The 27,244-nt window shown below is 42.3% G+C and overlaps 1 protein-coding gene across 1 annotated transcript in view; it reads right to left on the reverse strand.

Annotated features, from left to right (window-relative positions):
- The window catches only part of dchs2 (dachsous cadherin-related 2), a 57,080-nt gene extending 32,013 nt beyond the window's left edge, over window positions 1-25,067 (reverse strand). Inside the window, exons 1-11 of the mRNA XM_055225186.1 lie at window positions 25,004-25,067; window positions 21,774-22,701; window positions 19,770-20,316; window positions 18,954-19,190; window positions 18,012-18,200; window positions 15,876-16,107; window positions 11,853-12,089; window positions 5,978-7,006; window positions 4,682-4,869; window positions 1,276-1,375; window positions 1,031-1,200 (exon numbers count right to left, since the gene is read on the reverse strand). Coding sequence (XP_055081161.1) covers window positions 1,031-1,200; window positions 1,276-1,375; window positions 4,682-4,869; window positions 5,978-7,006; window positions 11,853-12,089; window positions 15,876-16,107; window positions 18,012-18,200; window positions 18,954-19,190; window positions 19,770-20,316; window positions 21,774-22,678 — 3,834 coding nt within the window. The 5' untranslated portion in view covers window positions 22,679-22,701; window positions 25,004-25,067. The remainder of the gene's footprint in view (window positions 1-1,030; window positions 1,201-1,275; window positions 1,376-4,681; window positions 4,870-5,977; window positions 7,007-11,852; window positions 12,090-15,875; window positions 16,108-18,011; window positions 18,201-18,953; window positions 19,191-19,769; window positions 20,317-21,773; window positions 22,702-25,003) is intronic.
- Between the last annotated feature and the right edge of the window lie 2,177 nt (window positions 25,068-27,244).

Genomic DNA, 27,244 nt, shown 5'->3' on the forward strand with positions numbered 1-27,244 from the left:
CTGCTGGTCAGTCCCTCTGTTATCACCTCTGCTGGTCAGTCCCTCTGTTACCACCTCTGCTGGTCAGTCCCTCTGTTACCTCCTCTGCTGGTCAGTCCCTCTGTTATCACTTCTGCTGGTCAGTCCCTCTGTTACCTCCTCTGCTGGTCAGTCCCTCTGTTATCACCTCTGCTGGTCAGTCCCTCTGTTACCTCCTCTGCTGGTCAGTCCCTCTGTTACCTCCTCTGCTGGTCAGTCCCTCTGTTACCTCCTCTGCTGGTCAGTCCATCTGTTACCTCCTCTGCTGGTCAGTCCCTCTGTTACCTCCTCTGCTGGTCAGTCCCTCTGTTATCACCTCTGCTGGTCAGTCCCTCTGTTACCTCCTCTGCTGGTCAGTCCCTCTGTTATCACCTCTGCTGGTCAGTCCCTCTGTTATCACCTCTGCTGGTCAGTCCCTCTGTTATCACCTCTGCTGGTCAGTCCCTCTGTTACCTCCTCTGCTGGTCAGTCCCTCTGTTATCACCTCTGCTGGTCAGTCCCTCTGTTACCTCCTCTGCTGGTCAGTCCCTCTGTTATCACCTCTGCTGGTCAGTCCCTCTGTTACCTCCTCTGCTGGTCAGTCCCTCTGTTATCACCTCTGCTGTTCAGTCCCTCTGTTACCTCCTCTGCTGGTCAGTCCCTCTGTTACCTCCTCTGCTGGTCAGTCCCTCTGTTATCACCTCTGCTGGTCAGTCCCTCTGTTATCACCTCTGCTGGTCAGTCCCTCTGTTACCTCCTCTGCTGGTCAGTCCCTCTGTTATCACCTCTGCTGTTCAGTCCCTCTGTTACCTCCTCTGCTGGTCAGTCCCTCTGTTACCTCCTCTGCTGGTCAGTCCCTCTGTTACCTCCTCTGCTGGTCAGTCCCTCTGTTATCACCTCTGCTGTTCAGTCCCTCTGTTACCTCCTCTGCTGGTCAGTCCCTCTGTTACCTCCTCTGCTGGTCAGTCCCTCTGTTACACCTCTGCTGATCAGTCCTTCTGTTCCCTCTTCTACCTGCCAGTCTCTCTGTTACCTGTACATGGATCAGTGTCCACTCTTCCAGAGGGACTGCCCCTCTGTCTCTGGCGGTGACCCTCAGGGTGTAGTGTGTCTTTGGGCTGTGGCTGAACACCTGTGTAGTCCTGATGTCTCCGCTCCTGCTGTCCACCTCAAAGTGAGGAGGACCCTGAGCATCTTCATCAACTGACAAAAGAGGAAGTAAATACGATGAACTCAAGTGAAATGGACTTACGGCTCCAGTTAACATGTGTGACTGACCGGTGTCCACAGAAAACAAGACGGTTCCATTTTCACCAGCGTCCAAGTCTTTAGCGAAGGCAGTAGTGACCAGAGAGCCAGCAGGCGCACCGGCCCAGATCTGGACACAAGAGACGAGGCTCAGCGGGATTTATGACAAGGAACCACTCACACATGTACACACACTCACACAAACAAACAGCATAAATTATATATATGTGTGTGTGTATGTATATATATATATATATATATATATATATATATATATATATATATATATATATATATATATATATATATATATATATATATATATATATATATACACACATATATATATATATATATATATATATATATACTCACCTGAAGGATTATTAGGAACACCATACTAATACGGTGTTTGACCCCCTTTCATGTGGCATTGATTCAAGGTGCTGATTCATTCTTTAGAAATGTAGGTCCATATTGACAGGAGCATCTTGCAGTTGATGGAGATTTGTGGGATGCACATCCAGGGCATGAAGCTCCCGTTCCACCACATCCCAAAGATGCTCTATGGGGTTGAGATCTGGTGACTGTGGGGGCCATTGTAGTACAGTGAACTCATTGTCATATTCAAGAAACCAATTTGAAATGATTGGAGCTTTATGACATGGAGCATTATCCTGCTGGAAGTAGCCATCAGAGGATGGGTACATGGTGGTCATGAAGGGATGGACATGGTCAGAAACAATGTTCAGGTAGCCCGTGGCATTTAAACGATGCCCAATTGGCACTAAGGGACCTAAAGTGTGCCAAGAAAACATCCCCCACACCATTACACCACCACCACCAGCCTGCACAGTGGTAACAAGGCATGATGGATCCATGTCCTCATTCTGTTTACGCCAAATTCTGACTCTACCATTTGAATGTCTCAACAGAAATCGAGACTCATCAGACCAGGCAACATTTTTTCCAGTCTTCAACTGTCCAATTTTGGTGAAATCGTGCAAATTGTAGCCTCTTTTTCCTATTTGTAGTGGAGATGAGTGGTACCTGGTGGGGTCTTCTGCTGTTGTAGCCCATCTGTCTCAAGGTTGTGCGTGTTGTGGCTTCACAAATGCTTTGCTGCATTCCTCGGTTGTAACGAGTGGTTATTTAAGTCAACGTTGCTCTTCTATCAGATTGAATCACTCGGTCCATTCTCCTCTGACCTCTAGCATCAACAAGGCATTTTCGCCCACAGGACTGCCACATACTGGATGTTTTTCCCTTTTCACGCCGTTCTTTGTAAACCCTAGAAATGGTTGTGCGTGAAAATCCCAGTAACTGAGCAGATTGTGAAATACTCAGACCGTCCCGTCTGGCACCAACAACCATGCCACGCTCAAAATTGCTTAAATCACCTTTCTTTCCCATTCTGACATTCAGTTTGGAGTTCAGGAGATTGTCTTGACCAGGACCACACCCCTAAATGCACTGAAGCAACTGCCATGTGATTGGTTGATTAGATAATTACATTAAGGAGAAATTGAACAGGTCCTAATAATCCTTTAGGTGAGTGTATATATATGTGTGTGTGTGGGGGGGTGTGGGGGTGTGTGTGTGTGTGGGGGGGGGGGGGGGGGGGGGGTGAAATAACTTGAATCTGACAAAAGTAATAATAAATAAAGATTCTATGTAATTTAACCAGTAAAAGTCAGACATTGTTTTTCAACCATGCTTCAACAGAATTATAAAAAAAAATAAACTCATGAAACAGACCTGGACAAAAATAATGGTACCCCTAGAAAAGACTGAAAATAATATGACCAAAGGGACATATTAATCCAAGGTGTGTCCAGTAATCAGCATCACTTGTGTCTACAGTCTTTTTAAATCAGTCAGTGGGCCTATATATGGAGCTACAGGTCGTCACTGTGCTGTTTGACATGGTGTGTACCACACTCAACATGGACCAGAGGAAGCAAAGGAAAGAGTTGTCTCAGGAGATTAGAAAGAAAATTATAGACAAGCATGTTAAAGGTAAAGGCTATAAGACCATCTCCAAGCAGCGTGATGTTCATGTGACTACAGTTGCACATATTATTCAGAATTTTAAGATCCATGGGTCAGTAGTCAACCTCCCTGGACGTGACCACAGGAGGAACATTGATGACAAATCAAAGAGACGGATAATATGACAGATAACAAAACAGCCCAGAAAAACCTCTAAAGAGATTAAAGGTGAACTTCAAGCTCAAGGAACATCAGTGTCAGATCACACCATCTGTCGTTGTTTGAGCCAAAGTCGACTTAATGGAGACGACCAAGGAGGACTCCATTGAAAACAAATCATAAAAAAGCCAGATTGGAATTTGCCAAACTACATGTTGACAAGCCACAAAGCTTCTGGAAGAATGTCCTATGGACAGATGAGACAAAAATGGAACTTTTTGCCAAGACACATCAGCTCTATGTTCACAGACAGAAAAATGAAGCATATCAAGAAAAGAACACTGTCCCTACTGTGAAACATGGAGGAGGCTCTGTTATGTTCTGGAGCTGCTTTGCTGCATCTGGCACAGGGTGTCTTGACTCTGTGCAGGGTACAATGAAATCTAAAGACTATCAAGGGATTCTAGAGAGAAATGTGCTGACCAGTGTCAGAAAGCTTTGTCTCAGTCGCAGGTCATGGGTCTTGCAACAGGACAATGACCCAAAACACACAGATAAAAACACCCAAGAATGGACAAGAGGAAAACACCGGACTATTCTAAAGTGGCCTCTATGAGCCCTGAGCTAAATCCTATTGAGCATCTTTGGAAGGAGCTGAAACACGCCGTCTGGAAAAGGCACCCTTCAAACCTGAGACAACTGGAGCAGTTTGTTCATGAGGAGTGGGACAAAATACCTGCTGAGAGGTGCAGAAGTAACAAGCAACAAAATATTAAGTTAAGGGTACCACATCATTTTTGCCCAGGCCTGTTTCATGAGTTTATTTTTAAAAATATTTCTGTTGAAGCATGGCTGAAAAGCAATGTGTATGTGTGCGTGTGTGTGTGTATATATGTGTGTATATATATATATATATATATATATATATATATATATATATATATATATATATATATATATATATATATATATACACACATACACACACCCCCCCACCCACACCCCCCCACACACACACACCCCCACACACACACACTAGTTGAGTTATTTCACTTTTTTTCTTTGTTACAGATTCCCATATATGTTACTTCATATATTTGATATCTTCTGTATGTTTATAAAATGTAGAAAGTTGTAAAAATAGATTTAAAAAAAACACTGAGGGGGCGTGTCCAAACTTTGACTGGTCGTGTATATCATTATTAGATTATACATAGTCTGTCTATCATTAGCACACATGTAATCTGCACTTCCTGTGTCTGCTTAGGAACCTCTCACTCCTCACCTGAACAGCGCCATCCTTGCTGTGTGTCGAGTGTGTGAACTGTGGCCTGTTGTCATTGATGTCAGACACTGTGATGTGCACACTGCAGGAGGCGTTCAGTCGTGGTTGACCCTGGTCTGTCACCATCACCCTCAGAGTGTGTTGTGACTGCTGCTCCCGGTCCAGTGCCACCCACTGAATCAGCTCTCCTACAACAGCCACACATGCAAAGATGAGAGCAAGGATGAAAGAGTACATCTATACCAGTAATCTGTTATTTACATTATGAGGATTTCTACGGGACAACAGCAGGACTTATACTTACTTTCATGTGTTATTTTCATAACACATGAAAGTAAGTATAAGTCTACTATTATTTTCATGTGTTTTTATTTGTCCAGGGAGAGACCAGACTGTTTCATGAGCCCTGTTCAAACAAACCATATAAGTCCACAAGTCCATTTAAAACATTAAAAACAGGAGCAGGTGTGAGTATAAATGTTTATCTCCACATTATTAAAGTTCTGCAGTGGCTTTGTCCAGTTTTTCATGTCCTTCAAATAGATTCCATTTATGGGGAAAAAAAAAAAAAAAAAAAAGCTCTTTTCACATTTCAGTTCTAGAGCAGCTAGTTTTTAGACAAGAAAATCAAGAGATCTGGGAGTAAAAGTTTAACAAACAAGTGAGACACTGAGTCAGTCTGTCATCGTTGTCCCATAAATACATTCAATAAATACATTCATAAAGACATTTAATGAATACATTAAATGTGCTGCTGTTCTTCTGACATCAATGGCCAACCTACTTTTTTTAATATAAATACTTTATTTCCTCGTACTTTCCTCGTAAGCTCCCCCTGCAGATGCAGTGTTGTGATTGCAATTTGGGGCAAATGTACACAAATGTGGAATAGTTTTGACAGCTTTTGTATATATACCAAAAGTCACTTCTCTTTTCTGCTGTGCCCCGAATAAATCCTTATAGAATAAAGATTAAAACTGATTAAAATTGATTAAAACAGCATCCAGTCTATGCTAGCAGGTTAGCTCTGTCAATTTATATATACAATACAGCCTATGCCAGCAGGTTAGCTTTGTCCGTTTATATATATACAGTCTATGATAGCAGAATAGCGCTGTCAGTTTATATATACAGTACAGCCCATGCTAGTAGGTTAGCTTTGTCCCATTATATATACAGTCTATGCTAGCAAATTAGCTCTGTCCGTTTATATATACAGTCTATGCTAGCAGGTTAGCTATGTCCATTTACATATGTGTAGACATATGTCCCGTAACATATGTGGTTATACATTACCAGTCTTAGCATTGACGCGGAAGAACTTCCCGTCTGACAGCAGGATGTATGACAGCTTCCCGTTGTTCCCTGAATCCTTATCTGTGGCCCGGACCGTCCCCACCAGGCCCCGCAGTGCTGCCCCCTCTGGCACTGTGAAGTAGTACACCTCCCTGCTGAACACTGGGGCATTATCGTTCATGTCCAACACTAGCACGCTGACTGTGGCTGTCGCCGTCATGTTCCCTTGTCCCACGTCGCTTGCCGTAGCTCGCACGTGAAACCTATACGCTGTTTCAGTCTCGTAGTCCAGACTCTCGGCCAGGTACAACCAGCCAGTCTTGGGGTGGATGCGGAAAGGAGGTGGAAGGACACCATTTTGATTTTCAATGGAATAGCTTATACCGGAAGTTAAAGGGTAGGGCTCTCTGCTTTGGTGCGCCCTCACCTGGATCACTCTGGAATCTCTTCTGTAGCTCTCTCCTATCTGCACTTCATAAGTCAGAGTCTCAAAAGCTAAATTGTTTTCTGCAGCATTTTGTTCCACGTTGATGGTTAAGCTAAAACTGCATGAAAGTGGTGGTTCTCCCTCATCCTCTGCCACTATTTCCAAAGCGTACATTAGCGTAGAGTCTTGCTGCATGCTTTTATTCACTGTTAGCGTTCCCAAGTTAGCGTCAATAGCAAAGGTGGCATTGTGAGCGTTTTCCAGTTTGTACTTAACTCTCCCGTTTGCGCTGCTGTCGTGATCCTGAGCATGTGCGATGAAGAGGATGGTTCCAGGAGTTATGGTTTTGGATATTGTAATGGTATCACTCATTTGAGGAAAGACTGGAGCGTTGTCATTGACGTCAGAGATAGAAACGTTGACCTGGGTGATGCTATACACAGAAGAGGAGTCTGTAGAGCACTGCAGAACCAGGAGGATGTAAGGATGGGTCTCATGGTCCAGAGCTCTGAGGGTAGAAAGGACGCCCCTCCCAGGGTGAACTGTGAACCAGCCCAGGGGGTCACCAGAGGAGATGTGGTAAGCCACGGACTCCCCAGAACCTGTAGATGTGATGTAGAAATCCATTATTCTCTAGAGTTAAATACAGGGGAGAAGAGGCGGGGCTAGTGTTAAATGCCAAGGAGAAGAGGCGGGGCTAGAGTTAAATACCAGGGAGAAGAGGCGGGGCTAGTGTTAAATACCAGGGAGAAGAGGCGGGGCTAGTGTTAAATACCAGGGAGAAGAGGCGGGGCTAGTGTTAAATACCAGGGAGAAGAGGCGGGGCTAGTGTTAAATACCAGGGAGAAGAGGCGGGGCTAGTGTTAAATACCAGGGAGAAGAGGCGGGGCTAGTGTTAAATACCAGGGAGAAGAGGCGGGGCTAGTGTTAAATACCAGGGAGAAAAGGAGGGGCTAGTGTTAAATACCAGGGAGAAGAGGTTGGTTTTTAGTCTGGTATTAAACTGCATTAAAGACTGAGAGGATCTGACAGGCAGAGGGCGCTGTTCCACAGTCTGAGTGCTGACCTCTGACCTCATGACCCATAGAGTGCATACAAACAAGAGTCAGGCCTGATGTGTCTCTTTTCTCTCTCTTTTTCTCTCCCCCCCCCACCCCCCCTTCCCCCCCCGGCCAAACGCCGCGCTAACCAAACGCCGCGCTGACCAAACGCCCCACTGACCAAACGCCCCACTGACCAAACGCCCCACTGACTGCGAGCTCCACTGTCTGAGCTCTGACTCTAATCTGATAATAAGACACAGCCTTAAACGACTGTCTGCAGCAAGAACAAGAGCTTATCCTCCAAATCTGACACACCACAGGAGCAACAGCAGCTCTACAAGAATATACAGCAGGGGTGTCCAAACTTTTTTCACTGAGGGCCAAATACAGAAAAATGAACCAAGGGCCGGGCCGCACACTAGAGGAGACATGGGGGGGGGGAACTGAAACTGAGAAGTGGAGCTCAGAGGAGCTCAAGCTTCTTGCACAAACCATATACGGGCCATATTATATTATATTTTCTAAACTTGCTGCGGACCACTAAAAACTGAGGCACGCGGGCCATAGTTTGGACACTCAGTACACTACAGTAATACAGCAATAACAATAATCAAAATAAAAAATAATTAATTAATTGTTATTGTTATTAATAATAATAATGAATAGTAATTATTATTATTATTATTATTACTACTACTACTACTACCACTACTACTAATAATAATAATAATTAAAACTGCAAGCAGTGATAAAGGCCCTTGCCAACCCTTGCGACCGCGGGGTAAACGCCACCGCGTAGATCCTGCCTTTCGTTCTCGCTTACATCGCTCCTCCCCCCAAAATCAGCGACTGAGTAATACTACTCCATTCATTCCAATGAGACCATTTATGACATTGTCACGCCTGCACGGTTGGAAATAGAAGTATGTCTTCATTGGCTTTTTTGTTCAGTATGATGAGAGGAATATGTGTACCAAATGTCAATGGTCTATGACACACTAATTATTTTTAATCCTTGTTGACCAAAACCCATGTATTTCAATGAGAAATGTCAGATGTTGCCATGGCAACACCTTTAAAAATAGAGGTATGGTGTCATTGACTTTTTTGTTCAGTATCAGAATTGGGATGTGCATGCCAAATTTCAAATGTTTGTGACAAAGTAATTTTTTTACGTGCCCTTTAAAAATTTCAAGGGGGCGCTGTGGAGCAATGTAATATTTGATACATGTAAATTGCATATCTATGCACTCAGATCAAGAGTTTGAACAAAATGTATATTAATGCCGGAAAATAGGAAACTGCATGTTTGAGCTACGGGACATTTAAAACTTCAAAAAACTTATTTTTTCTTTGCAGGCTGGCCACACCCACATTTTATAATTTAGAAAATTCCAAAAGATTTCCCTATAATCCCACATGGGTCTAGTAAATTGTGACCATTTTGCATGTTTCTTGAATGAAAATCCGCGGCATAAAAAATCCAAATGTTAGAGTTAAAATTTTTGAAAAAATGGGGTTCCGCCCACAATGGCCGACTTCCTGTAGGGTTTAGGGTGGGGTCATAATATAATTTTTTACTTGTCTTGACATGTTCTATGTTTGTACCAAATTTCATTTGTCTACGATGAAAAAGGTCTCTCATTGCAGTAATATATTTCAAATTTTGAGGTGGCGCTATTCAGTCATTTTGATACGTTAATTTTTTTGAACATCAAAATACAACTTGTTTTGCCAATCTTGAATTTGAGGCCATAGTTTGGTGAGTGTAGAGCATCTATTTAGTCTACAACAAAGTCCAGTACTCTGAACCCCATTCATTTCAATCGCACATTTATTATGTTGCCACGGTAACATAGTTGTAGACAGAGGTATGTTCTCATTGGCTTTTTTGTTCAGTTTGACAAGTCAAATGTCCATGCCAAATTTCAAATGTTTATGTCAAAATAATTTTTTTGGTCCAATTCAAAAGTTCAAGGGGGCGCTGTGGGGTAATATAATGTCTGACCTACGCAAATTGTATATGTGTGTGTTCAGATCCACATTTTGAAAAAAAAAAAGTATATTAATGCCGGGAAATAGGACACTGCATGTGTGAGTTACGCGCAATTAAATAGTTAAAAATATTGCTTTTTTCATTCCAGGCTGGCCACACCCACATTTTATAACTCAAAAAAAATTAGGAAGAGTAGTCTATAATCCCACATGGGTCTAGTTCATTTTAACCAATTTGCAAGTTTCTTAAATGAAAATCCACGGCTCAAAAAATCCAAATGTGAGAGGTAAAATTTTGAAAAAATGGGGTTCCGCCCACAATGGCCGACTTCCTGTACAATTTAGGGCGGGGCCATAATATAATTTTTGTCATGTCCCAACACGTACTATTTTTTGATGTGAGTTTCAGATTTTTACTTTGACTTTTTTCCGAGTCGGGCTCCCATTGGCCCCATGAAAATCAAAGTTTGAGGTGGCGCTACCGAGTCGTCTTTCGATATTTTTTCTCGGGGTCTTTTGTGACAATTAGAGCTCGTCGAGTTCTAATTTTTGACACCACTCACTGCCATGTCGGGGCGTGTTTACTACTTGATTTTTGCCATTTTCCATGCTCCGGACGCGGTTTTAATGAGTCCCTCGCCGGGACGGAGTCCCAGGCTTGGGCCTAATAATGGAAACGCATTTTCCACCCATTATTTTTCTCCTAAACCATAACAGCTACAGTCATGTGACTTTCTCACATTGTGCCCCATCACAAATAAGGCCCCTGTGAATGTTTTCACACGTCCACGACAAATCGATTGTCTTCTATGAATTTTTGAAAATGAAATTTGAAGAGGGCGCTAGAGAGCCTTTTTGTGAGAGAGTGCCTTGATTTGCATATCATTGCGTTCAGCTCACAAATGTGCATAAACGCTGTATTAGCATTTTCCCAACAAAAAATGTGTGAAAGATAAATATTTTTTTGAAATATTCCATCATTTGCGATTTTGTTGAAAATTCACCCTGACCACACCCAAAGTCATAATCAAAATGTAATTAATAATCTTTAATCACACATGGGTTTAGTGGGATTTGGCCAAATTTGATGTGTTTCTGATGAAAACTGTGCGAGAAAATGTCCTGAATGTGAGGGTGTGCACTTTTGTCGTTCACGGGTTTGATCCAATATGGCCGACTTCCTGTACAATTTAGGGCGGGGCCATAATATAATTTTTGTCATGTCCCGACATGTACTATTTTTTGATGTGACTTTGATTTGATTTGACTTTTTTCCGAGTCGGGCTCCCATTGGCCCCATGAAAATCAAAGTTTGAGGTGGCGCTACCGAGTCGTCTTTCGTTATTTTTTCTCAGGGTCTTTTGTGACAATTAGAGCTCGTCGAGTTTTAATTTTTGACACCACTCACTGCCATGTCGGGGCGTGTTTACTACTTGATTTTTGCCATTTTCCCGGTTTCGGACGCGGTTTTAATGAGTCCCTCGCCGGGACGGAGTCCCAGGCTCGGGCCTAATAATAATAATAATAATAATAATAAGTCACTAAACCATTTCAAGCATGGTTCATTCTTCACCTCCTGCTCGATGGGGGTCAATTGTTATTGTAGCCACAGCTGAACTGGGGCAGACTGTCCACCGCTCACACACCACATTCATACCAGGCCGTGCGTGTCGTTCCTAAGGACACCAAAACAGTTTTCACTGCTGTCCCCTGGTCCAGCAGTCTCCCATCCAAAACAACATCTTAACCTCCTAAGACTTGAGCTCTTGCATGAGATGCTTTATTAACACTATGTTATTCGGGCTGATTGGACCTGATGAGTGTAAACACAAAGAATTATCTTTTCACATTATGTAGTTTCTGAGAAAAGTGATGTAAAACGAATGTCCTCATATGTGGACATTCTTATCATTTGATAAAACATTTGAATAATGATTTGCAAAAACTATTTATTAAGACCCTGAATCCTCCTGTCCTGAATGTAAAAACAAAATCAGAAATAACAATCGTGCCTCTTGGAACAATGTGTCTCATGTGAAGAGCTGCTGACAGGAGCAGGAAGTCATGTGTCTTCACAAAAAAACAAATTTTAAAAATATTCTAAACATTCTAAACTCTTAAAATTTTTCTAAATTGAATATATTTACATTGTTGCTGTTCTTGTATGCTGTTGTTATTCTTCTAAAAATTTGCATTGTGGCCAAGACAACTCAAAATGTTGTCCACATATGAGGACGCCAGGTCCTAGGAGGTCAAAGTAGATACTGGAAATAAGTGCAGTAAACTAACACAAAAACTCATGTCAAGAAGCTTTTAGAGTTTAAGGTGACACAGCCCCGTTTTTATATATATATATATATATATATATATATATATATATATATATATATATACGTACAGACTCACTGACCGTTTGGATGGACAGCGTGCACGCTCCCTACAGACGTCCCTGCGGGCGTGTCCTCGGGGATGCTGAAGGTGTAGTGTGACCTCTGGAACACAGCTGGGGCCTGGCTGCTGCTCAGGACGTGCACAGTGACCTCTGCTGGTGCGGAGGAGGTGAGGCCGCCCCCGTCCTGAGCGCTGATGGACAGTCGCAGGCTCACATCTCCCAGGTGACCCAAGCCAGACGCCAGGGACAGCAGCCCTGGACAGAGGCAGATTTAAGAGAGCGATGAAAGAAGTACTCAATATTGTTAAATAAACGTACAGATACAGAGGTAAGTAGTAAGTTACTCAAGTAAAACATGAAAAAAATCTATTAAGTATGTGAGTACCTGTTTAAAAAAAACACATTTGTTAAAGTGTAAATGTAGAGATATTGATTAAAATTATACAGATTTTGGTTACAGAAACAAAACAAATAAATTTCTTTCTCATGAATTTTGTGTATTTATTTGTGTTTTACTCAAAGCCGAAGCTTAAACTTGAACATTTTGTCAGGATGTTTCCACGAAAATGGTAAAAATAACCCCTCAAATCATATGAGAATACTTTTACTTTTCAGTCCTGTTCAGAAATGTAGTTGGGAAAGTACATATACTGCTCTCAAATGTACTGAAGTAAAAGTAACAAGTACACACTGTAAAAAAGTACTTATACCTCAAAATGATACTTAAGTACAGCACTTTACTATTTTTACTTTGTTTGCTTCCACTCCTGGTCATTATATTTTAATGATGCTAGTTCTGTCCAGCAGCAGGACTATTTCACATGTACAGTAAGAAATATGGCTTTATTTTTACTACTTTCTGCATTTTATAAACACACAGAAGACATCAGACATATGAAGTCAGACACATTTAGTAGAGTCATTTCACTTTTCTCTTTGCTGCATAATTCCATATATCTTTCTTCAAATGTCTAATGTCTTCTGTGTGTTTATAACATGAAGAAAGTTGTAAAACTAAAAACATGAATGAGTTTTGACTCATCGTGTTTACAAATAAAAACAGCACATGATGGAAGAGTCGTTTTCAGTGCTGCCCAAAGTGTTGCCCAAAGTGCTGCCCAAAGGCGATGAAGAGCAATCTTATGAAACAAAATACAAAAGCACAATAAAACAAGACAACACAGGAGTCCCGCTCGATTCGCGTTTAAACCCACTGCAGGCAAATGGGTTTTCAAAAAACATTAACAAATATTTAAAGATTTGTCATGATGCCTGCATTAACTGTCTCCCTGTGTGCTCTCCCCCTCCCCTCACCTGTCTGAGGCAGGAGCTGGGCGGAGTTCCTGGCTCCTCCCGTGCGCACCTGGAGCGCATTAGCGCAATCATCACCACCTGCTGTCGAGTATATGAGGGCTCGGCAGAAGACACTCGAGGCCAGACTGTCTGTGTGTAAACATGAATGTTCCTGCTCAAGTTTGTATCTTGTTGCCTGCCTACTCGTGTCTTTCCGGATTTTGCTGCTTCCCAGATTCCTGCTCTCTTGCTCGTTCCTGCTCCTGACCCTGCGCTCCAGCTCTGGTACAGTCCCTTGTCTTCGCCTCCTGTCCTGTCTTGGTCTCCGGCTTGCTTCCCGTCTCCTGCCCTGGCTCTCGCTCTCTGGATTACTCCTGCTCGGCCCTCCCTGGTCTCGGTCCTGTCTCGCTCCGGCCCTGGTTGTCTCCGTGTCCGCCCTGGACTATCCCCGCTTGGCTTGCTCTGGTCCCGTGCCCGATCCTGTCCTCATCCGGTCCTGGTTTTCCCCGTTCCTGCTCACCACTCCGCCCACCTGGTTTGCCTCCCGTGTGTTTGAACTATTGACTCTTGTTATTTCACAAACTTGTGTGTAGGCAGCACGGTGGCTGAGTGGCTCATGTCTCACAGCAGAAGGTTTGGTTGGATCCCCGAGTCGCCCAGGCCTTTCTGTGTGGAGTTTTTCATGTTTCTCCCCATGTCTGGATGGGTTTTCTCCGGGTACTCCGGTTTCCCCCATCAACCAAAAAATTAAGCCCTATGAGACAACTGTTGTTGTGATTTTGGGCGGTACAACAATAAAATTAATTGAAACTGTTTAATAAACACTGTAAAATTGCCCCGAGCATTCCTTGGTCCGCTCCTGCACCTGCTGTTACGACAAGATTAGGCTGTTCTAATCCCCAGAGGAAGTGTTCCAGAGTCTGGAACAGCGAAAACCCCACCCCCTCCAGATTTTAGCCGGGACCTTGGAACATCCCACAGACTGTATAAAGACGTGACTGAGTGAGTGTGACATCACCAGAGTTCAGCTGCAAATGAAGCTCATCGAGGTGAGCAGTTATAGCCGCTTATCTGGAGCAGAGTTGCATGATTGGAATTCTGGCCACAAGTGTCATAGCAACCAAAGAGCCAATCCAGCGAGGCTGTTGAAGGTAACGCCCCTTCCCGTTCGCAACGCTGATTTAGCACAGAGTGGATGCTTGGCAACAGTGTCAAGCAAACCTGTTGCTAATGCTAGCGGGAGTGACCCCAGGGGAAGAAGGACCTGATTTGTCTGTTATTAATGTTCAAATCTTGATTTACAGACACAATAGTGAAATAAAAACCCCAAGATCATGTAGAGGGTTAATACGAACATTTAAGACCAAAATGAGTCTGACAGAAGGTGAGAGAGAGGTTTGTGAAAGACACTTTAGCAGATGAGAGCTAAGGCTAATACTTAATAATGCTACAAGTTCTGTCCTTTTCATTTTATATTACTTTATTTTAATAGCAAGTTCCTTGGTGTTAGTTTTTTGTTTGGTAATGCTGCTCATATTTTATCAAGGAACCACTCCCCCATTCACACACCAGTGTACAGACACCGAGGTGAATGGGGTTAAGTGTGTTGCCCAAGGACACAACAATAGCATTCATCTGTGGGACCTGGAATCGCACAGATCAGTGAACAAAAGCTATGAGCTGAGCCGTAGTCGCCCGTCACCATTAACAGAAGCTAAGTGAGGGGGAAGGTGGACTGCTGCTAGGATGTGGATTTGGATGGAGATTTACTGAGGTGTCCTGACGTTCCCCGTTGAGCTGTGACACTAACAACAAGTTCATGAGGATTTACACCTAAATCCTGGTTCCTCCTTAAATACTTAAAGACACTCACAGAACCCACTGAGGGAAAGAGCAGGCCTACACCACAGGCTGTCTATATATGGACATGGCTAACCTGCTAGCCGCCACGCTCCAAACAGGAAGTGATCATGGGTGCACTTGGATCTAATTCACTTTACAATGAAACCCTCTCTGTACCTGCTGCCGTCAGACTTGTCATTTTGGTCTTAAATGTTTGTATTAACCCTCTACATGATCCTGGGGTTTTTATTTCACTATTGTGTCTGTAAATCAAGATATGAACAATAATAACAGACAAGTCAGATGCCTCCTTTCACTGAGGTTGCTCCCGCTAACATTAGCAACAGATTTGCTTGACAGCGTTGCCAAACTCCCACTCCCTGTGGGAAGGGGTGTTACCTTCAACAGCCTCCTGTTTGGCTCTTTGGTTGCTATGATACTCGTGCTAAGAATTCTAAATGTGGAGCCTGGCTCCAAATTGGCTCCTATAACTGCTCTAGCCTCGATGAGCTTCATTTGGAGCTGAATGCTGTGGTGATGTCACACTCACTCAGTCACTTCTTTATACAGACTATGATTCCCCTGAGACGTATTATACGTAAGTATAAGACACATAGACTAGTGTACACACACACACCATGAACCTACTGGACACTGAGGATTACACAGATATAAGACACATAGGAATAGAACACAAACTACAACATTTAATGTGGAACAGCACAGTGTCTAAAGAAAGAGGGTTTTTATCACCGTCGTATCAGGATCAGTATCGAGTATCGAGTCTATTCCTTATTATCAAAATTGAGTTTGAAATTTTAATATCGTGACATCACTAGTAGGGCTTGATTATTTATTTATTTATTAGTTTAAGACTTTTCACACTGCACCACTGCAGTCATGTACCTGTGTGAGTGTCCAGAGTGAAGAGGGACGACATGGCTCCAGACAGGAGGCGGTATGACACTTGGCCGTTAAGCCCTGAGTCGGCGTCGATGGCGGTCAGCGTTATGACCTCGGTGCCAGGCCGGGAGTGACCGCTCAGGGTGACCGTGTACTGGGCCGGGTTGAACACTGGAGCATTGTCGTTTAGGTCTTCGATGTCTATGTGCACGTGTGTCTGTGAGCTGAGGCCTCCCTGCAACAAAACAGCACCTTTATGAAGCAGACGAGGAGTCCTACTGACCTACTGACCACTACAAGAACATTATTTAACCTACTGACCACTACAAACATATCATCTGACCTACTGACCACTACAGTACAACACACCTGTATTATTACTTCAGTGTCACATATTCATACTTGACAACATTAAGACATCATCACAACCACTTATAAAAAAGACTGCAAATTCTAGAGGCTCACATCAGCAGAACCACAAGGATAACAGTATAAAAACATGTGAGGAAGGGAGTCTGCCAAAGAAATAAAAAAAATTATGGACATTCTGTGATTTCACATAAATGCACATATGCTAGTATCGGGTGCCTGTACTTGTCAATGGGCTGCCGATACCAAGAGCCAAGACCCCTGTAGCCCATCTCTCAATAGAGCAGTGAGCTCTGAGCTGAGCACTGCACAGAGGTGAGCACTGCACAGAGGTGAGCACTGCACAGAGGTGAGCACTGCACAGAGGTGATCACTGCACAGAGGTGAGCACTGCACAGAGGTGAGCACTGCACAGAGGTGATCACTGCACAGAGGTGATCACTGCACAGAGGTGATCATAGAGGTGCTCTGCACATTAAGCGCAGCTGTAATTATATGTGACTGTCACATGACATATACAAGTATTTAGGACTCTAAAGGTTTCCATAGTTCACACAGGATATCGGCGCAGGCTTGTTTACTATAGTAGCATGCTAACGTTGCTAAGTGGCGCTGGCATTTACTTGCTTGTGCTGCATTGTAACTTATTATAAATGACAAAAGAGTGAACAGAGTGGGTTCAGAGCTTTAAAACAAGGGATAACATGTCCATATTGGTCACTGTGTGGCCGTGGTAATAGTAAGACAACCCTCACTGTTATGCAAACAGTAGCTCGTGAGCAGCTAGAGCGCAGTCTGCAGAGGAAGTGGTAAATATTAAAGCCAGAAGCTTATCTAAATAAAATATACTGGAGTTATATGTAACTACAATGACTTCAGCAGATAAGATAAGAATTCCAAGATGAAAAAGTGGCTTTAATATAAAAATCCTGTGAAATTAATTAGATTTACTACTCTAATCCAACACTGGTAAAAATAATGTCTGGAAACGGTATTTTTACTCACTATTGGTGAGTACTCAAAATTAAGTACTCACACTTGTACTTGCAAAACGTGGTATCGGTGCGTCCTTACTAATGAGGATTTACATCACATTCAGGAGTCATTCACAGGTCGCTCTTTCGTCCAGCAGATGTAACAGAGGTTTCTGCCATACACAACGTTGTTAATCTGACACGGGAGCAGTGACCTGCTTTAACTACACTCACATCATCTGATGATTTAGAGACAGAAGGATGAGCCACGACCAAAAAAGCCAGTGTAATAAAGGACACAGCTGCTCTGCACAAGTATACATGTCCAGCTTCACTGGTTTATCTGCAGGTCTACTGATATAAAATGGTAGCATATTTCAAGTCCTCTGTAAAGTCCCTCTTTCCCTAAAACGGTCTTCCTCTGGGGCCTCTTTTCATACATTGTCCCATACTTTAGATAAACTTAACTTTAGTAACGCTCACATCAGGGGAGGGGTCCTTCACACTGGTGTTAACACAGAGGTGTCCACACCACTGCCCAACTCAAAAAATGTAGGCAGCACATATGTAGTTACTGGAAATAGAACACATCTAATCGTTTAAGAGGGATATGCAGACTAGTATAAACACCCGAGCGCCATTTAGTTTTCTGAAAAAAACTTTCCAATCATAATTTTCAATATAAACGTATGGGCTCTTGGGAGCCCTCTGGTGGCCCCGGGCCTCTAAGCAGATGCTCAGTCTGCTTATAGACTGGGCCTGCCCTGATTATTACTGCAGTAGTGTATATACTCACAGGGTCCTGAGCCTTCACCACGAGGTCATGGGCAGTGTGACCCAGGTCTCGGTCGATGTCCTGGGACACACACAGCTCTCCGCTCTGGGGCTGGATGTAGAACAGAGGATGTTCTATGGGCTCAAAGCCATCAATGAGAGAGTACTGCAGTGTGCCGAGGTCAGCTGCATCCAAGTCTATGGCCACAACCTGCAGCGATCAAGTACAACATGTGTGAGAGAGTAATGTGTGTCTGTATATGTATGTATATGTATATGTGTGTGGGTGTGGGTGTGTGTGTGTGAGCTGTGACCTTTGCCCTGTCTGAACTCTCATAAAGATGACATCATATGAACTTTATGAACCATTAAGTGGGAGATAAAAGCAGGCAGCAGCAGACGGGGCAAAGTTAACACAGTAACACTCACTATGTCCTCAGCAGGATCAGACACGGAAAGTTTATAGAGTTTAGAATAAAACCCTTTCAGTCACATGCAGCTAAACAGAACCATTGGAAACTGGATTTAAACATTGTCAAAGTAGAGGCTTGTCTCACATTTTCAGGAAGACTGTACCAGGTTTAAACTGCACAAAACTCAAACGCTGATTCACCAGGTTTAGTTCTGGTTTGGTCCTAAACTAAGCCAGGACTAAAACCCTCGCCCCCCTTCGCTCTCCTCTCACTGATTGGTCACTACCTAAACTGTAGCACCTGCAGCCAATCAGGGCTCAGGGAGTGAATCTGGAGGTTCTGAACATGAGGCCTGTCCATAAACTGAGAATGAGACACACCTGTATGTGTCTATCTGCAAGTCAAAGCTCTGGACACAGGCCTGGCCATAGACTGGTCACTTGGACTGGTCACTTGTGTCCATGCAGGTCATGGTTCTGTTGTAATTGTACCTTCTTTAAACCCAGTTCCCTTAAGCTTCACCTACAGTGCTGTGGCATACGGCGTCTCACCTGCAGGAAGCAGCTGTGGACGGGGCTGTGCTCAGGCAGGCTGACGTTGTACCACGGCTGTGAGAACACGGGCTCGTTATCGTTGACGTCGTCCAGCAGAACGGTCACTGTTGCCGTGGACGATAAGGGCGGATCTCCGGAATCTGACGCCACCACCAGGAACCAGAGCTCAGCCTGGCTCTCCCTGTCTAGAGCCCCCACTGTGACCACCAAGCCGGTTCGAGCATCCACACTGACCTGGGCAGGAGGGGAGAATGACGTATGTGTGTGTGTATATGTGTGTGTATATGTGTGTGTATATATGCGGGTTTGGCTCTTGAATCTCTCAGGGTGTTTGATTTTGGAACGAGCCATTTTGAATGTAGGGGAGACTGATGGGACCCCTCCAGAAATATATGTAATAAAATGTAATAGAATGTAATTTGTAATGTAAAAATTAGACTTAAAATTAAAATGAAACATTTAAACATAATGCAGCTTTTTACTAAATCAGTATGAATGAAAATAAATGGAATGGACATCAGTGAAATTTACATTGTCAGTGAAACGTTTGGACATGCCCTCTCCTTCATTTCTACATTTTATAAACTCACAGAAGACATCAGATATATGACATGAGATATACGGGATTATGATATTTAACCTTCTTAACTTTAAACATTTGACCAGTCGTGAACACAGCACTATGTCCAACGGGCACTTTCCTATTCACACAATCGTATACTCGTGTGTATGTGTGTGTCTATAACTGAAGCAATGCCAACCTCACCATTATCTCACATACACACACACAGACAGACTGTTCCACTGACTCACCTGTCCGGCCTGGCTGGACCTCATAACTGCATATTTAATCTGGGAATTCAGGCCTGGTTCATCTTCATCCCAGGCTCGCACTTGGACCAGAGAACTTCCAGGTGGCACGTCCTCCGGGATGTGAACAGTGTAAATATTTGTCTCAAATTTTGGATAACAGTCATTAACATCCAGTACTTTCAACAGTAAAACCTCTTCTGCGTTTACGAAGCCGCCCTCAGACACCTGAATCCTGATCTCGTAAAAGTCTTTTTCCTCTCGATCCAGCTCCGATTCCACACGCAGCGCAAACAGGAAGTCGTCTGTCTGCTTTAGGGTGAACTTCCCATCTCCACCCCAGATCTGGACGCTGATCGGCTGGTTCTGGAGGTCGGGGTCAGACACAGAGATGCGGGCCACGTAGTCTCCCACTGAGGCAGCCTCGGACACAGCCGGCTCTCCGGACTCACTCAGGAAGAGGAGGTGGATGGAGGGGCTGTTGTCGTTCACGTTCAGGACCTGGATTCTCACAAAAGCACTGCTGAATTCTGCCTGGGCTCCACTGTCCCTGGAGACAATCAAACAATTTAAATATTAGTCTATAATAATCAAAATATTAGCCTGATGATAATCTAAATAAATCATAATAATAGAAATCTAAATAAATCATAATAATAGAAATATTATCCTCATAATCATTGAAATATTAGCCTATAATTATAGAAATATGAGCCTGATAATCATCAAAATAATAGCCTATAATAATAGAAATATTAGCCTATAATAATAGAAATATTAGCCTGATAGTAATAGAAATATTAGCCTATAATAATAGAAATATTAGCCTGATAATGATAAAATATAAACCTATAATCATAGAAATATTAACCTGACAATAATAGAAATATTAAAATGAAAATAATAGATATGTTAGCCTATAATAATAAAAAATATTATCCTATAATAATATAAATATTAACCTGATAATAATAGAAATATTATCCTATAATAATAAAAATATTAGCCCATAATGATTGAAATATTAGCCTATAATACTCAAAATATTAGCCTGATAATAATCAAAATATTAGCCTGATAATGATACAAATATTAGCCTACAATAATCAAAATGTTTGCCTGATGATAATAAAAATATTAGCCTGATAATAACAGGTTTGCCGGGCTGGTCCAGAATGAGGGAAGGTGATCTCTTCTTTCTTCTATATTTAAGTATTTAAGAGGTGACATTTCTTAACATTTACTCGTCACTGGTCATTGGTTAAATCCACCTGTCACTGAGAGCATGATGGAGCTGACCAATAGGAGCAGTGGGCGGGGGAACGCGACATAGAGCTGTGTTAAAAAGAAAGAGGATGAAGGATTTTGTATCTGTCTGTTTCAGTCGGGTGAGATGAGTGGAAAGTTGCCAAGGGCCAGCACAATGCTAGAAACGGCCCTGTTTTTTTTTTTGCAGTCCTTTGTTTCACGTCATCTGCTGCTACAAAGAATGAAAGCAGGTACTTAAAGTTCTAACATTCTCATTAGAAACAGAATCAGGCTCACAGTAAGGATACATATTCATCTGTATTCCAGTGCATTTAAACCAGCCTAAAAAAAGCTTTGATTTACGTAAATTATTTGATAAAAAGATTTTGAGTCTAATAAAGCTTCAAATGTTGTGATTTTGATGAAGATTTGAGCTGAATTTTGCTCAACAGAAACAACTGAATCAGTCATTTCTTTCTGTTTTTATTTGTATATTTTTGTTTTGTTCAAATTGTAAACATGTTAAAAATAAACCCTCAGTCTTTTCAGCAGGTCTCACAATAATAAAAATACTTTTACTTTTCAGTTCTGTTCTAAAATGTAGTGGAGTAGAAAGTACAGATACTGCTCTCTCATGTACTCAAGTAAAAGTAAACAGTATACACAGCATACACTTAATGTATTTAAGCAAAGTGTTTTACCTAAAATGAGTTACTACTTTTACTTTATGATTCATCATGAAGCCCCGCCCCCTCTTACCTGGCCGTAACAATCAGGCCAAAGGAGGCCTGTTCTTCAAAGTCCAGAGGCTTGTTCAGGTGGATCATTCCTGAACTTTCATTGATATAGAAGACCTCACTCTTCAGCTCGTACGTCACTCTCCCGTTCTCCCCCAGATCCTGGTCTGTGGCTTGGACCTGACACACGGCCACGGTGACCTCTGCGTCCTCCCTAATGACAGCGTGGTACTCCGTTTGGTTGAACACTGGAGCATTATCGTTCTCATCCTGAACATGAACATTTACCTGGACACTACCACTTTTGGAAGGAACGCCGCCGTCCAACGCTTCCACCGTTAGAGAATAGAAGTCGCATGATTCTCTGTCTAGTTTGGTTCTTAGGACGAGGTAAAGACTGTGGGTGGAGTCCAGGTTGGCGCGGTAGTCCAATTCAAAGAGATCGGCCATGTTTCTTTGGGTGATGTGGTATCCTTGGATCCCGAACTCGCCGACATCCTGGTCCCTAGCGCTGTCTATTTTAAAGCGGCTTCCTATCGGGCTCAGTTCGGAAACTACTAAGTCATATTTTTCCAATGGGAATTTTGGAGAATGATCATTAACATCTGTGACTGTGATTTTCACCTGTATCATCTCACCAGTGAACGCCGCTGCCACAAACTCGTACCCATCCCTGGTTTCACGGTCCAAAATTATAGCTGTGGAAATGATGCCAGTGTCTGTGTCGATTTCCAAGTCCTGGAAAACATCAGAATCCCGGCTTTCCGAGATGAAGAAGCCTGTGCTGGCTTGGCTCAGCACGGCCCCCAGATGTCCCACGATGGTCCCTGCTGGGAGGCCCTCTTTGGCAGACAGAGTCAAGTTGAATAGTTGGGCCTGACACAGAGAGGGGAGGAGGAAGAGGAGGAGGAGTGACATCCAAGCCATTCTCACCTTACATAATGGGAGAGCTGCAAAAAGAAGACAGTGAATAAATTGAGAACATAGTGTGTGTAAAGAAGTGGACTGAGTGTGACGTCACCCACAGTGCTCAGCATATTTAGAATTACGACCCCAAGTATCATAGCAACCAAAAAGCCAATCTGGAGCAAGGATTCCTGAAGCCGGCGCTTAGCAATGCTGTCAATCAAACTTGCTAAAGCTAGCGGGAGTGACTTTGGGGAAAGAAGCCATCTGATTTGTCTGTTATTAATGTTCATATCTTGATTTACAGACACAATAATGAAATAAAAACCACAGGATCATGTATGTCTTTGATTCAGTTTTTGCTCCATTATAACCAGTAACTGAAGCTTTCACACTCCAGACTTAGAAATCTGACCTTGTAAATCTTTACATGTTTCCAGTCAGGTTTTAGACCCACCACAGCACTGAGACTGCTCTTATCAAGGTGACAAATGACATCCGCCTGAGCACTGATGCGAAGTCTCAGTCTTGATCCTGTTAGATCTGAGTGTTTCCTTTGACACTGTGAATCATGGGATTCTCTTACAGAGACTAGAGGACTGGGAGGGCATCTGTGGTACGGCACTAAACTGGTTCAAGTCCTATTTAGAAAACAGGGAGTACTTTGATGAAATTGGAAAATGTGTCTCAGATAAAAAGTCCCAAACCTGCGGGTTGCCCCAGGGGTCAGTCCTGGGACCCCTGCTGTTCAATCTCTACATGCTGCTGTTAGGCCAGTTAATACACAGCAATAATGTGTCTTACCACAACTCTGCAGACGAGTCAGATCTATGTCTCACTAGCAGCAGGTGAATATGGACCAGTGGATTCACTCTGCCACTGCATCCAACAGATCAGTGTGTGGATGCAAAACAACTTTCTCCAGCTAAACTCAGACAAGACTGAAGTCATCATCTTTGGTCCACAGAAACATAAAGTGTTAGCAGTCACCTCCAGTCTCTTTCTCTAAAACCATCAAATCAGGCTAGAAATCTAGGGGTAAAAATGGACTTGAACTTTAACAGTCACAACAAATCAATAACATCTGCAGCTTTTTACCACCTAAAAAACATTGCAATAATAAAAGGTAAACTGTTAAAGCCAGACTTGGAGAGACTTATCCATGCATTTGTCTCCAGTAGGTTAGACTACTGTAACGTCCTGCTCACTGGCCTCTCCAAACGAGCCTTAAGACAAAACAGAACATCCAGAACACTGCTGACTAGAACCAGGAAGTACGAGCACATACATCCTGTGCTCAGGTCTCTGGCTCCTGTGGCTCAGAGAATAGACTTTAAAGCAGCTCTGCTTGTGTACAAGTCTCTCCATGGACCAGAACCAAAGAACATCCCCCACATGAGCCACATGAACCATCTCACACTCTGAGGACTAAACCAGGACTAAACCAGGACTTAACCAGGACTAAACACAGAGAATCATCGTTTCAGTTTTATGCAGCTAAAACCTGGAACAGTCTTCCTGAAGATGTGAGACAGGCCTCTACTTTGACAATGTTTAAATCCAGGCTCAAACTAGTTCTTTTTAAGTGTGAATATGACTGAAAGGGTTTTATTCTACACTCTTCTCCTTTAATGTTAATTTTTAATTAATTAATGTAGTTAATTTTTTATGTTTTTTCTTATTCTGTAAAGCACTTTGTGTACAAATTGTGCTATACAAATAAACGATCCCTCAAACCTTAAGTAGCAGCTGGTTTAGTTTAATCACACATAAGGACATGCTGTGCTGTGTTAAGTATGTCTGATCCAAGAACACTCCATTTTACATTAATTTGGTGGAAAAATATTGTAAATGTTTAAAAATAAACCAGTATTTATTCCCAAAATAAAACTGCAAGAAAAATAATCTAAACACCAGAATTTAACTTATTTAAAGCAAAATTGAAATAAAACTGCAACTTCAAAAGTACAACTCGGCCAAATGGGTTAGGTCTAAGTAGTGATGTGAAGAACACTTTGATATGTACAGAATACTTTATACTTTTATACTTTATAAGGTACATGGACCAATCAGAGTACTGTACTCTGAATACTTATAGACACAACATAGGATTAAAAACAGCTTTAGTTGTTTCGCTGTTTTTTTTTACACCTGCCTCAAAAGGAGCGTGTTTTCAGTTTGAATCTTACATTTTGTGATCAAGTACCACCATGTATTTGTATTTGACTTCAGTGAACTGCACATAATGGATTGTATTGTATTCAGTTACTTCCCCATAACAGTAAATATATTGACTATATAAATCATTAGAAAAGTTCAATGTTCTAAGTACTAAACATGACCAACCTGTGTGGATGTAACACCAGATTAGACGTGTAGACCAACCTGTGGACCCGGTCTGTGTCTGAAGACAAAACACGAGGAGGAATCGATGCTTAACTGTCTCCCAGCGCTGAAAACATAACAAACTTTATGAAGTCTCCAAGTGCGCACGGGACGCACACGCTCCTCTGTGGCCCCGGTCGCCCTGGGTTTAATTAGGCCGACAGATTATCTCTACTGCCGCCCACGTGACCAGCAGGGCTCGAGGCGTGTCAGGATCATAGATCAGGTCAAGTGTCAAAGAGAAGAGTCAAACTGCTCATACTGGCTCTGTGAACGTGGAGTTACAAATGTTTGACTCTGAACGTGGAGTTACAAATGTTTGACTCTGTGAACGTGGAGTTACAAATGTTTGACTCTGAACGTGGAGTTACAAATGTTTGACTCTGAACGTGGAGTTACAAATGTTTGACTCTGTGAACGTGGAGTTACAAATGTTTGACTCTGAACGTGGAGTTACAAATGTTTGACTCTGTGAACGTGGAGTTACAAATGTTTGACTCTGAACGTGGAGTTACAAATGTTTGACTCTGAACGTGGAGTTACAAATGTTTGACTCTGAACGTGGAGTTACAAATGTTTGACTCTGAACGTGGAGTTACAAATGTTTGACTCTGAACGTGGAGTTACAAATGTTTGACTCTGAACGTGGAGTTACAAATGTTTGACTCTGAACGTGGAGTTACAAATGTTTTATGGGACAGTGCTGCAGGTCAAAGCCAAGATTTATGGAATTATTACGAAACAGCTTTTAACACCAGACCCAATCCACTAGTCTGTTTAACTAGCGCCATCTAGAGACCAAATCACTTATCGCGGTCAAGAAAAAAAGGTGAATTTTGGATTTTTCAAATACTCGTATTATTAACATATTTATATATCAGTATTGCAAGTAACAAGAAACAAGTCCAAAACGTGCTAAAGTCCAAAACAAGTCCAAACATGCTAAAGTTCAAACGTGCTAAAGTCCAAAACAAGTCCAAAAACCATGCTAAAGTTTAAACGAGCTAAAGTCCAAAACAAGTCCAAAAAACGTGCTAAAGTTCAAAACATGCTAAAGTCCAAAACAAGTCCAAAACGTGCTAAAGTTCAAAACTTGCTAAAGCCCAAAACAAGTCCAAAAAATGTGCTAAAGTTCAAAACGTGCTAAAGTCCAAAACAAATCCAAAAAACGTGCTAAAGTTCAAAACGTGCTAAAGCCCAAAACAAGTCCAAAAAATGTGCTAAAGTTCAAAACGTGCTAAAGTCCAACACAAGTCTAAAATGTGCTAAAGTTCAAAACGTGCTAAAGTCCAAAACAAGTCCAAAAAACGTGCTAAAGTTCAAAACGTGCTAAAGTCCAACACAAGTCCAAAACGTGCTAAACTTCAAAACGTGCTAAAGTTCAAAACAAGTCTAAAATGTGCTAAAGTTCAAAACGTGCTAAAGTCCAACACAAGTCCAAAACGTGCTAAACTTCAAAACGTGCTAAAGTTCAAAACAAGTCTAAAACGTGCTAAAGTTCAAAACGTGCTAAAGTCCAACACAAGTCCAAAACGTGCTAAACTTCAAAACGTGCTAAAGTCCAAAACAAGTCCAAAATGTGCTAAAGTCCAAAACAAGTGCAAAACGTGCTAAAGTCCAAACGTGCGAAAGTCCAAAACATTCTAAGTCCAAAATGTGCTAAAGTCCAAAACAAGTCCAAAACGTGCTAAAGTTCAAAACGTGCTAAAGTCCAACACAAGTCCAAAACGTGCTAAAGTCCAAAACAAGTCCAAAATGTGCTAAAGTCCAAAACAAGTGCAAAACGTGCTGAAGTCCAAAACAAGCCCAAACGTGCTAAAGTTCAAACATGCTAAAGTCCAAAACAAGTCCAAACGTGCTAAAGTTCAAACGAGCTAAAGTCCAACACAAGTCCAAAACGTGCTAAAGTCCAAAACAAGTCCAAAATGTGCTAAAGTTCAAAACGTGCTAAAGTCCAACACAAGTCCAAAACGTGCTAAACTTCAAAACGTGCTGAAGTCCAAACAAGTGCAAAACGTGCTTAAGTCCAAACGTGCGAAAGTCCAAAACATGCTAAGTCCAAAACAAGTGCAAAACGTGCTGAAGTCCAAAACAAGTCCAAAACGTGCTAAACTTCAAAACGTGCTGAAGTCCAAACAAGTCCAAAACGTGCTTAAGTCCAAACGTGCGAAAGTCCAAAACATGCTAAGTCCAAAACAAGTG

This window comes from Periophthalmus magnuspinnatus, chromosome 1 (assembly GCF_009829125.3).
Source record: "Periophthalmus magnuspinnatus isolate fPerMag1 chromosome 1, fPerMag1.2.pri, whole genome shotgun sequence".
Classification (NCBI taxonomy): Eukaryota; Metazoa; Chordata; class Actinopteri; order Gobiiformes; family Gobiidae; genus Periophthalmus; species Periophthalmus magnuspinnatus.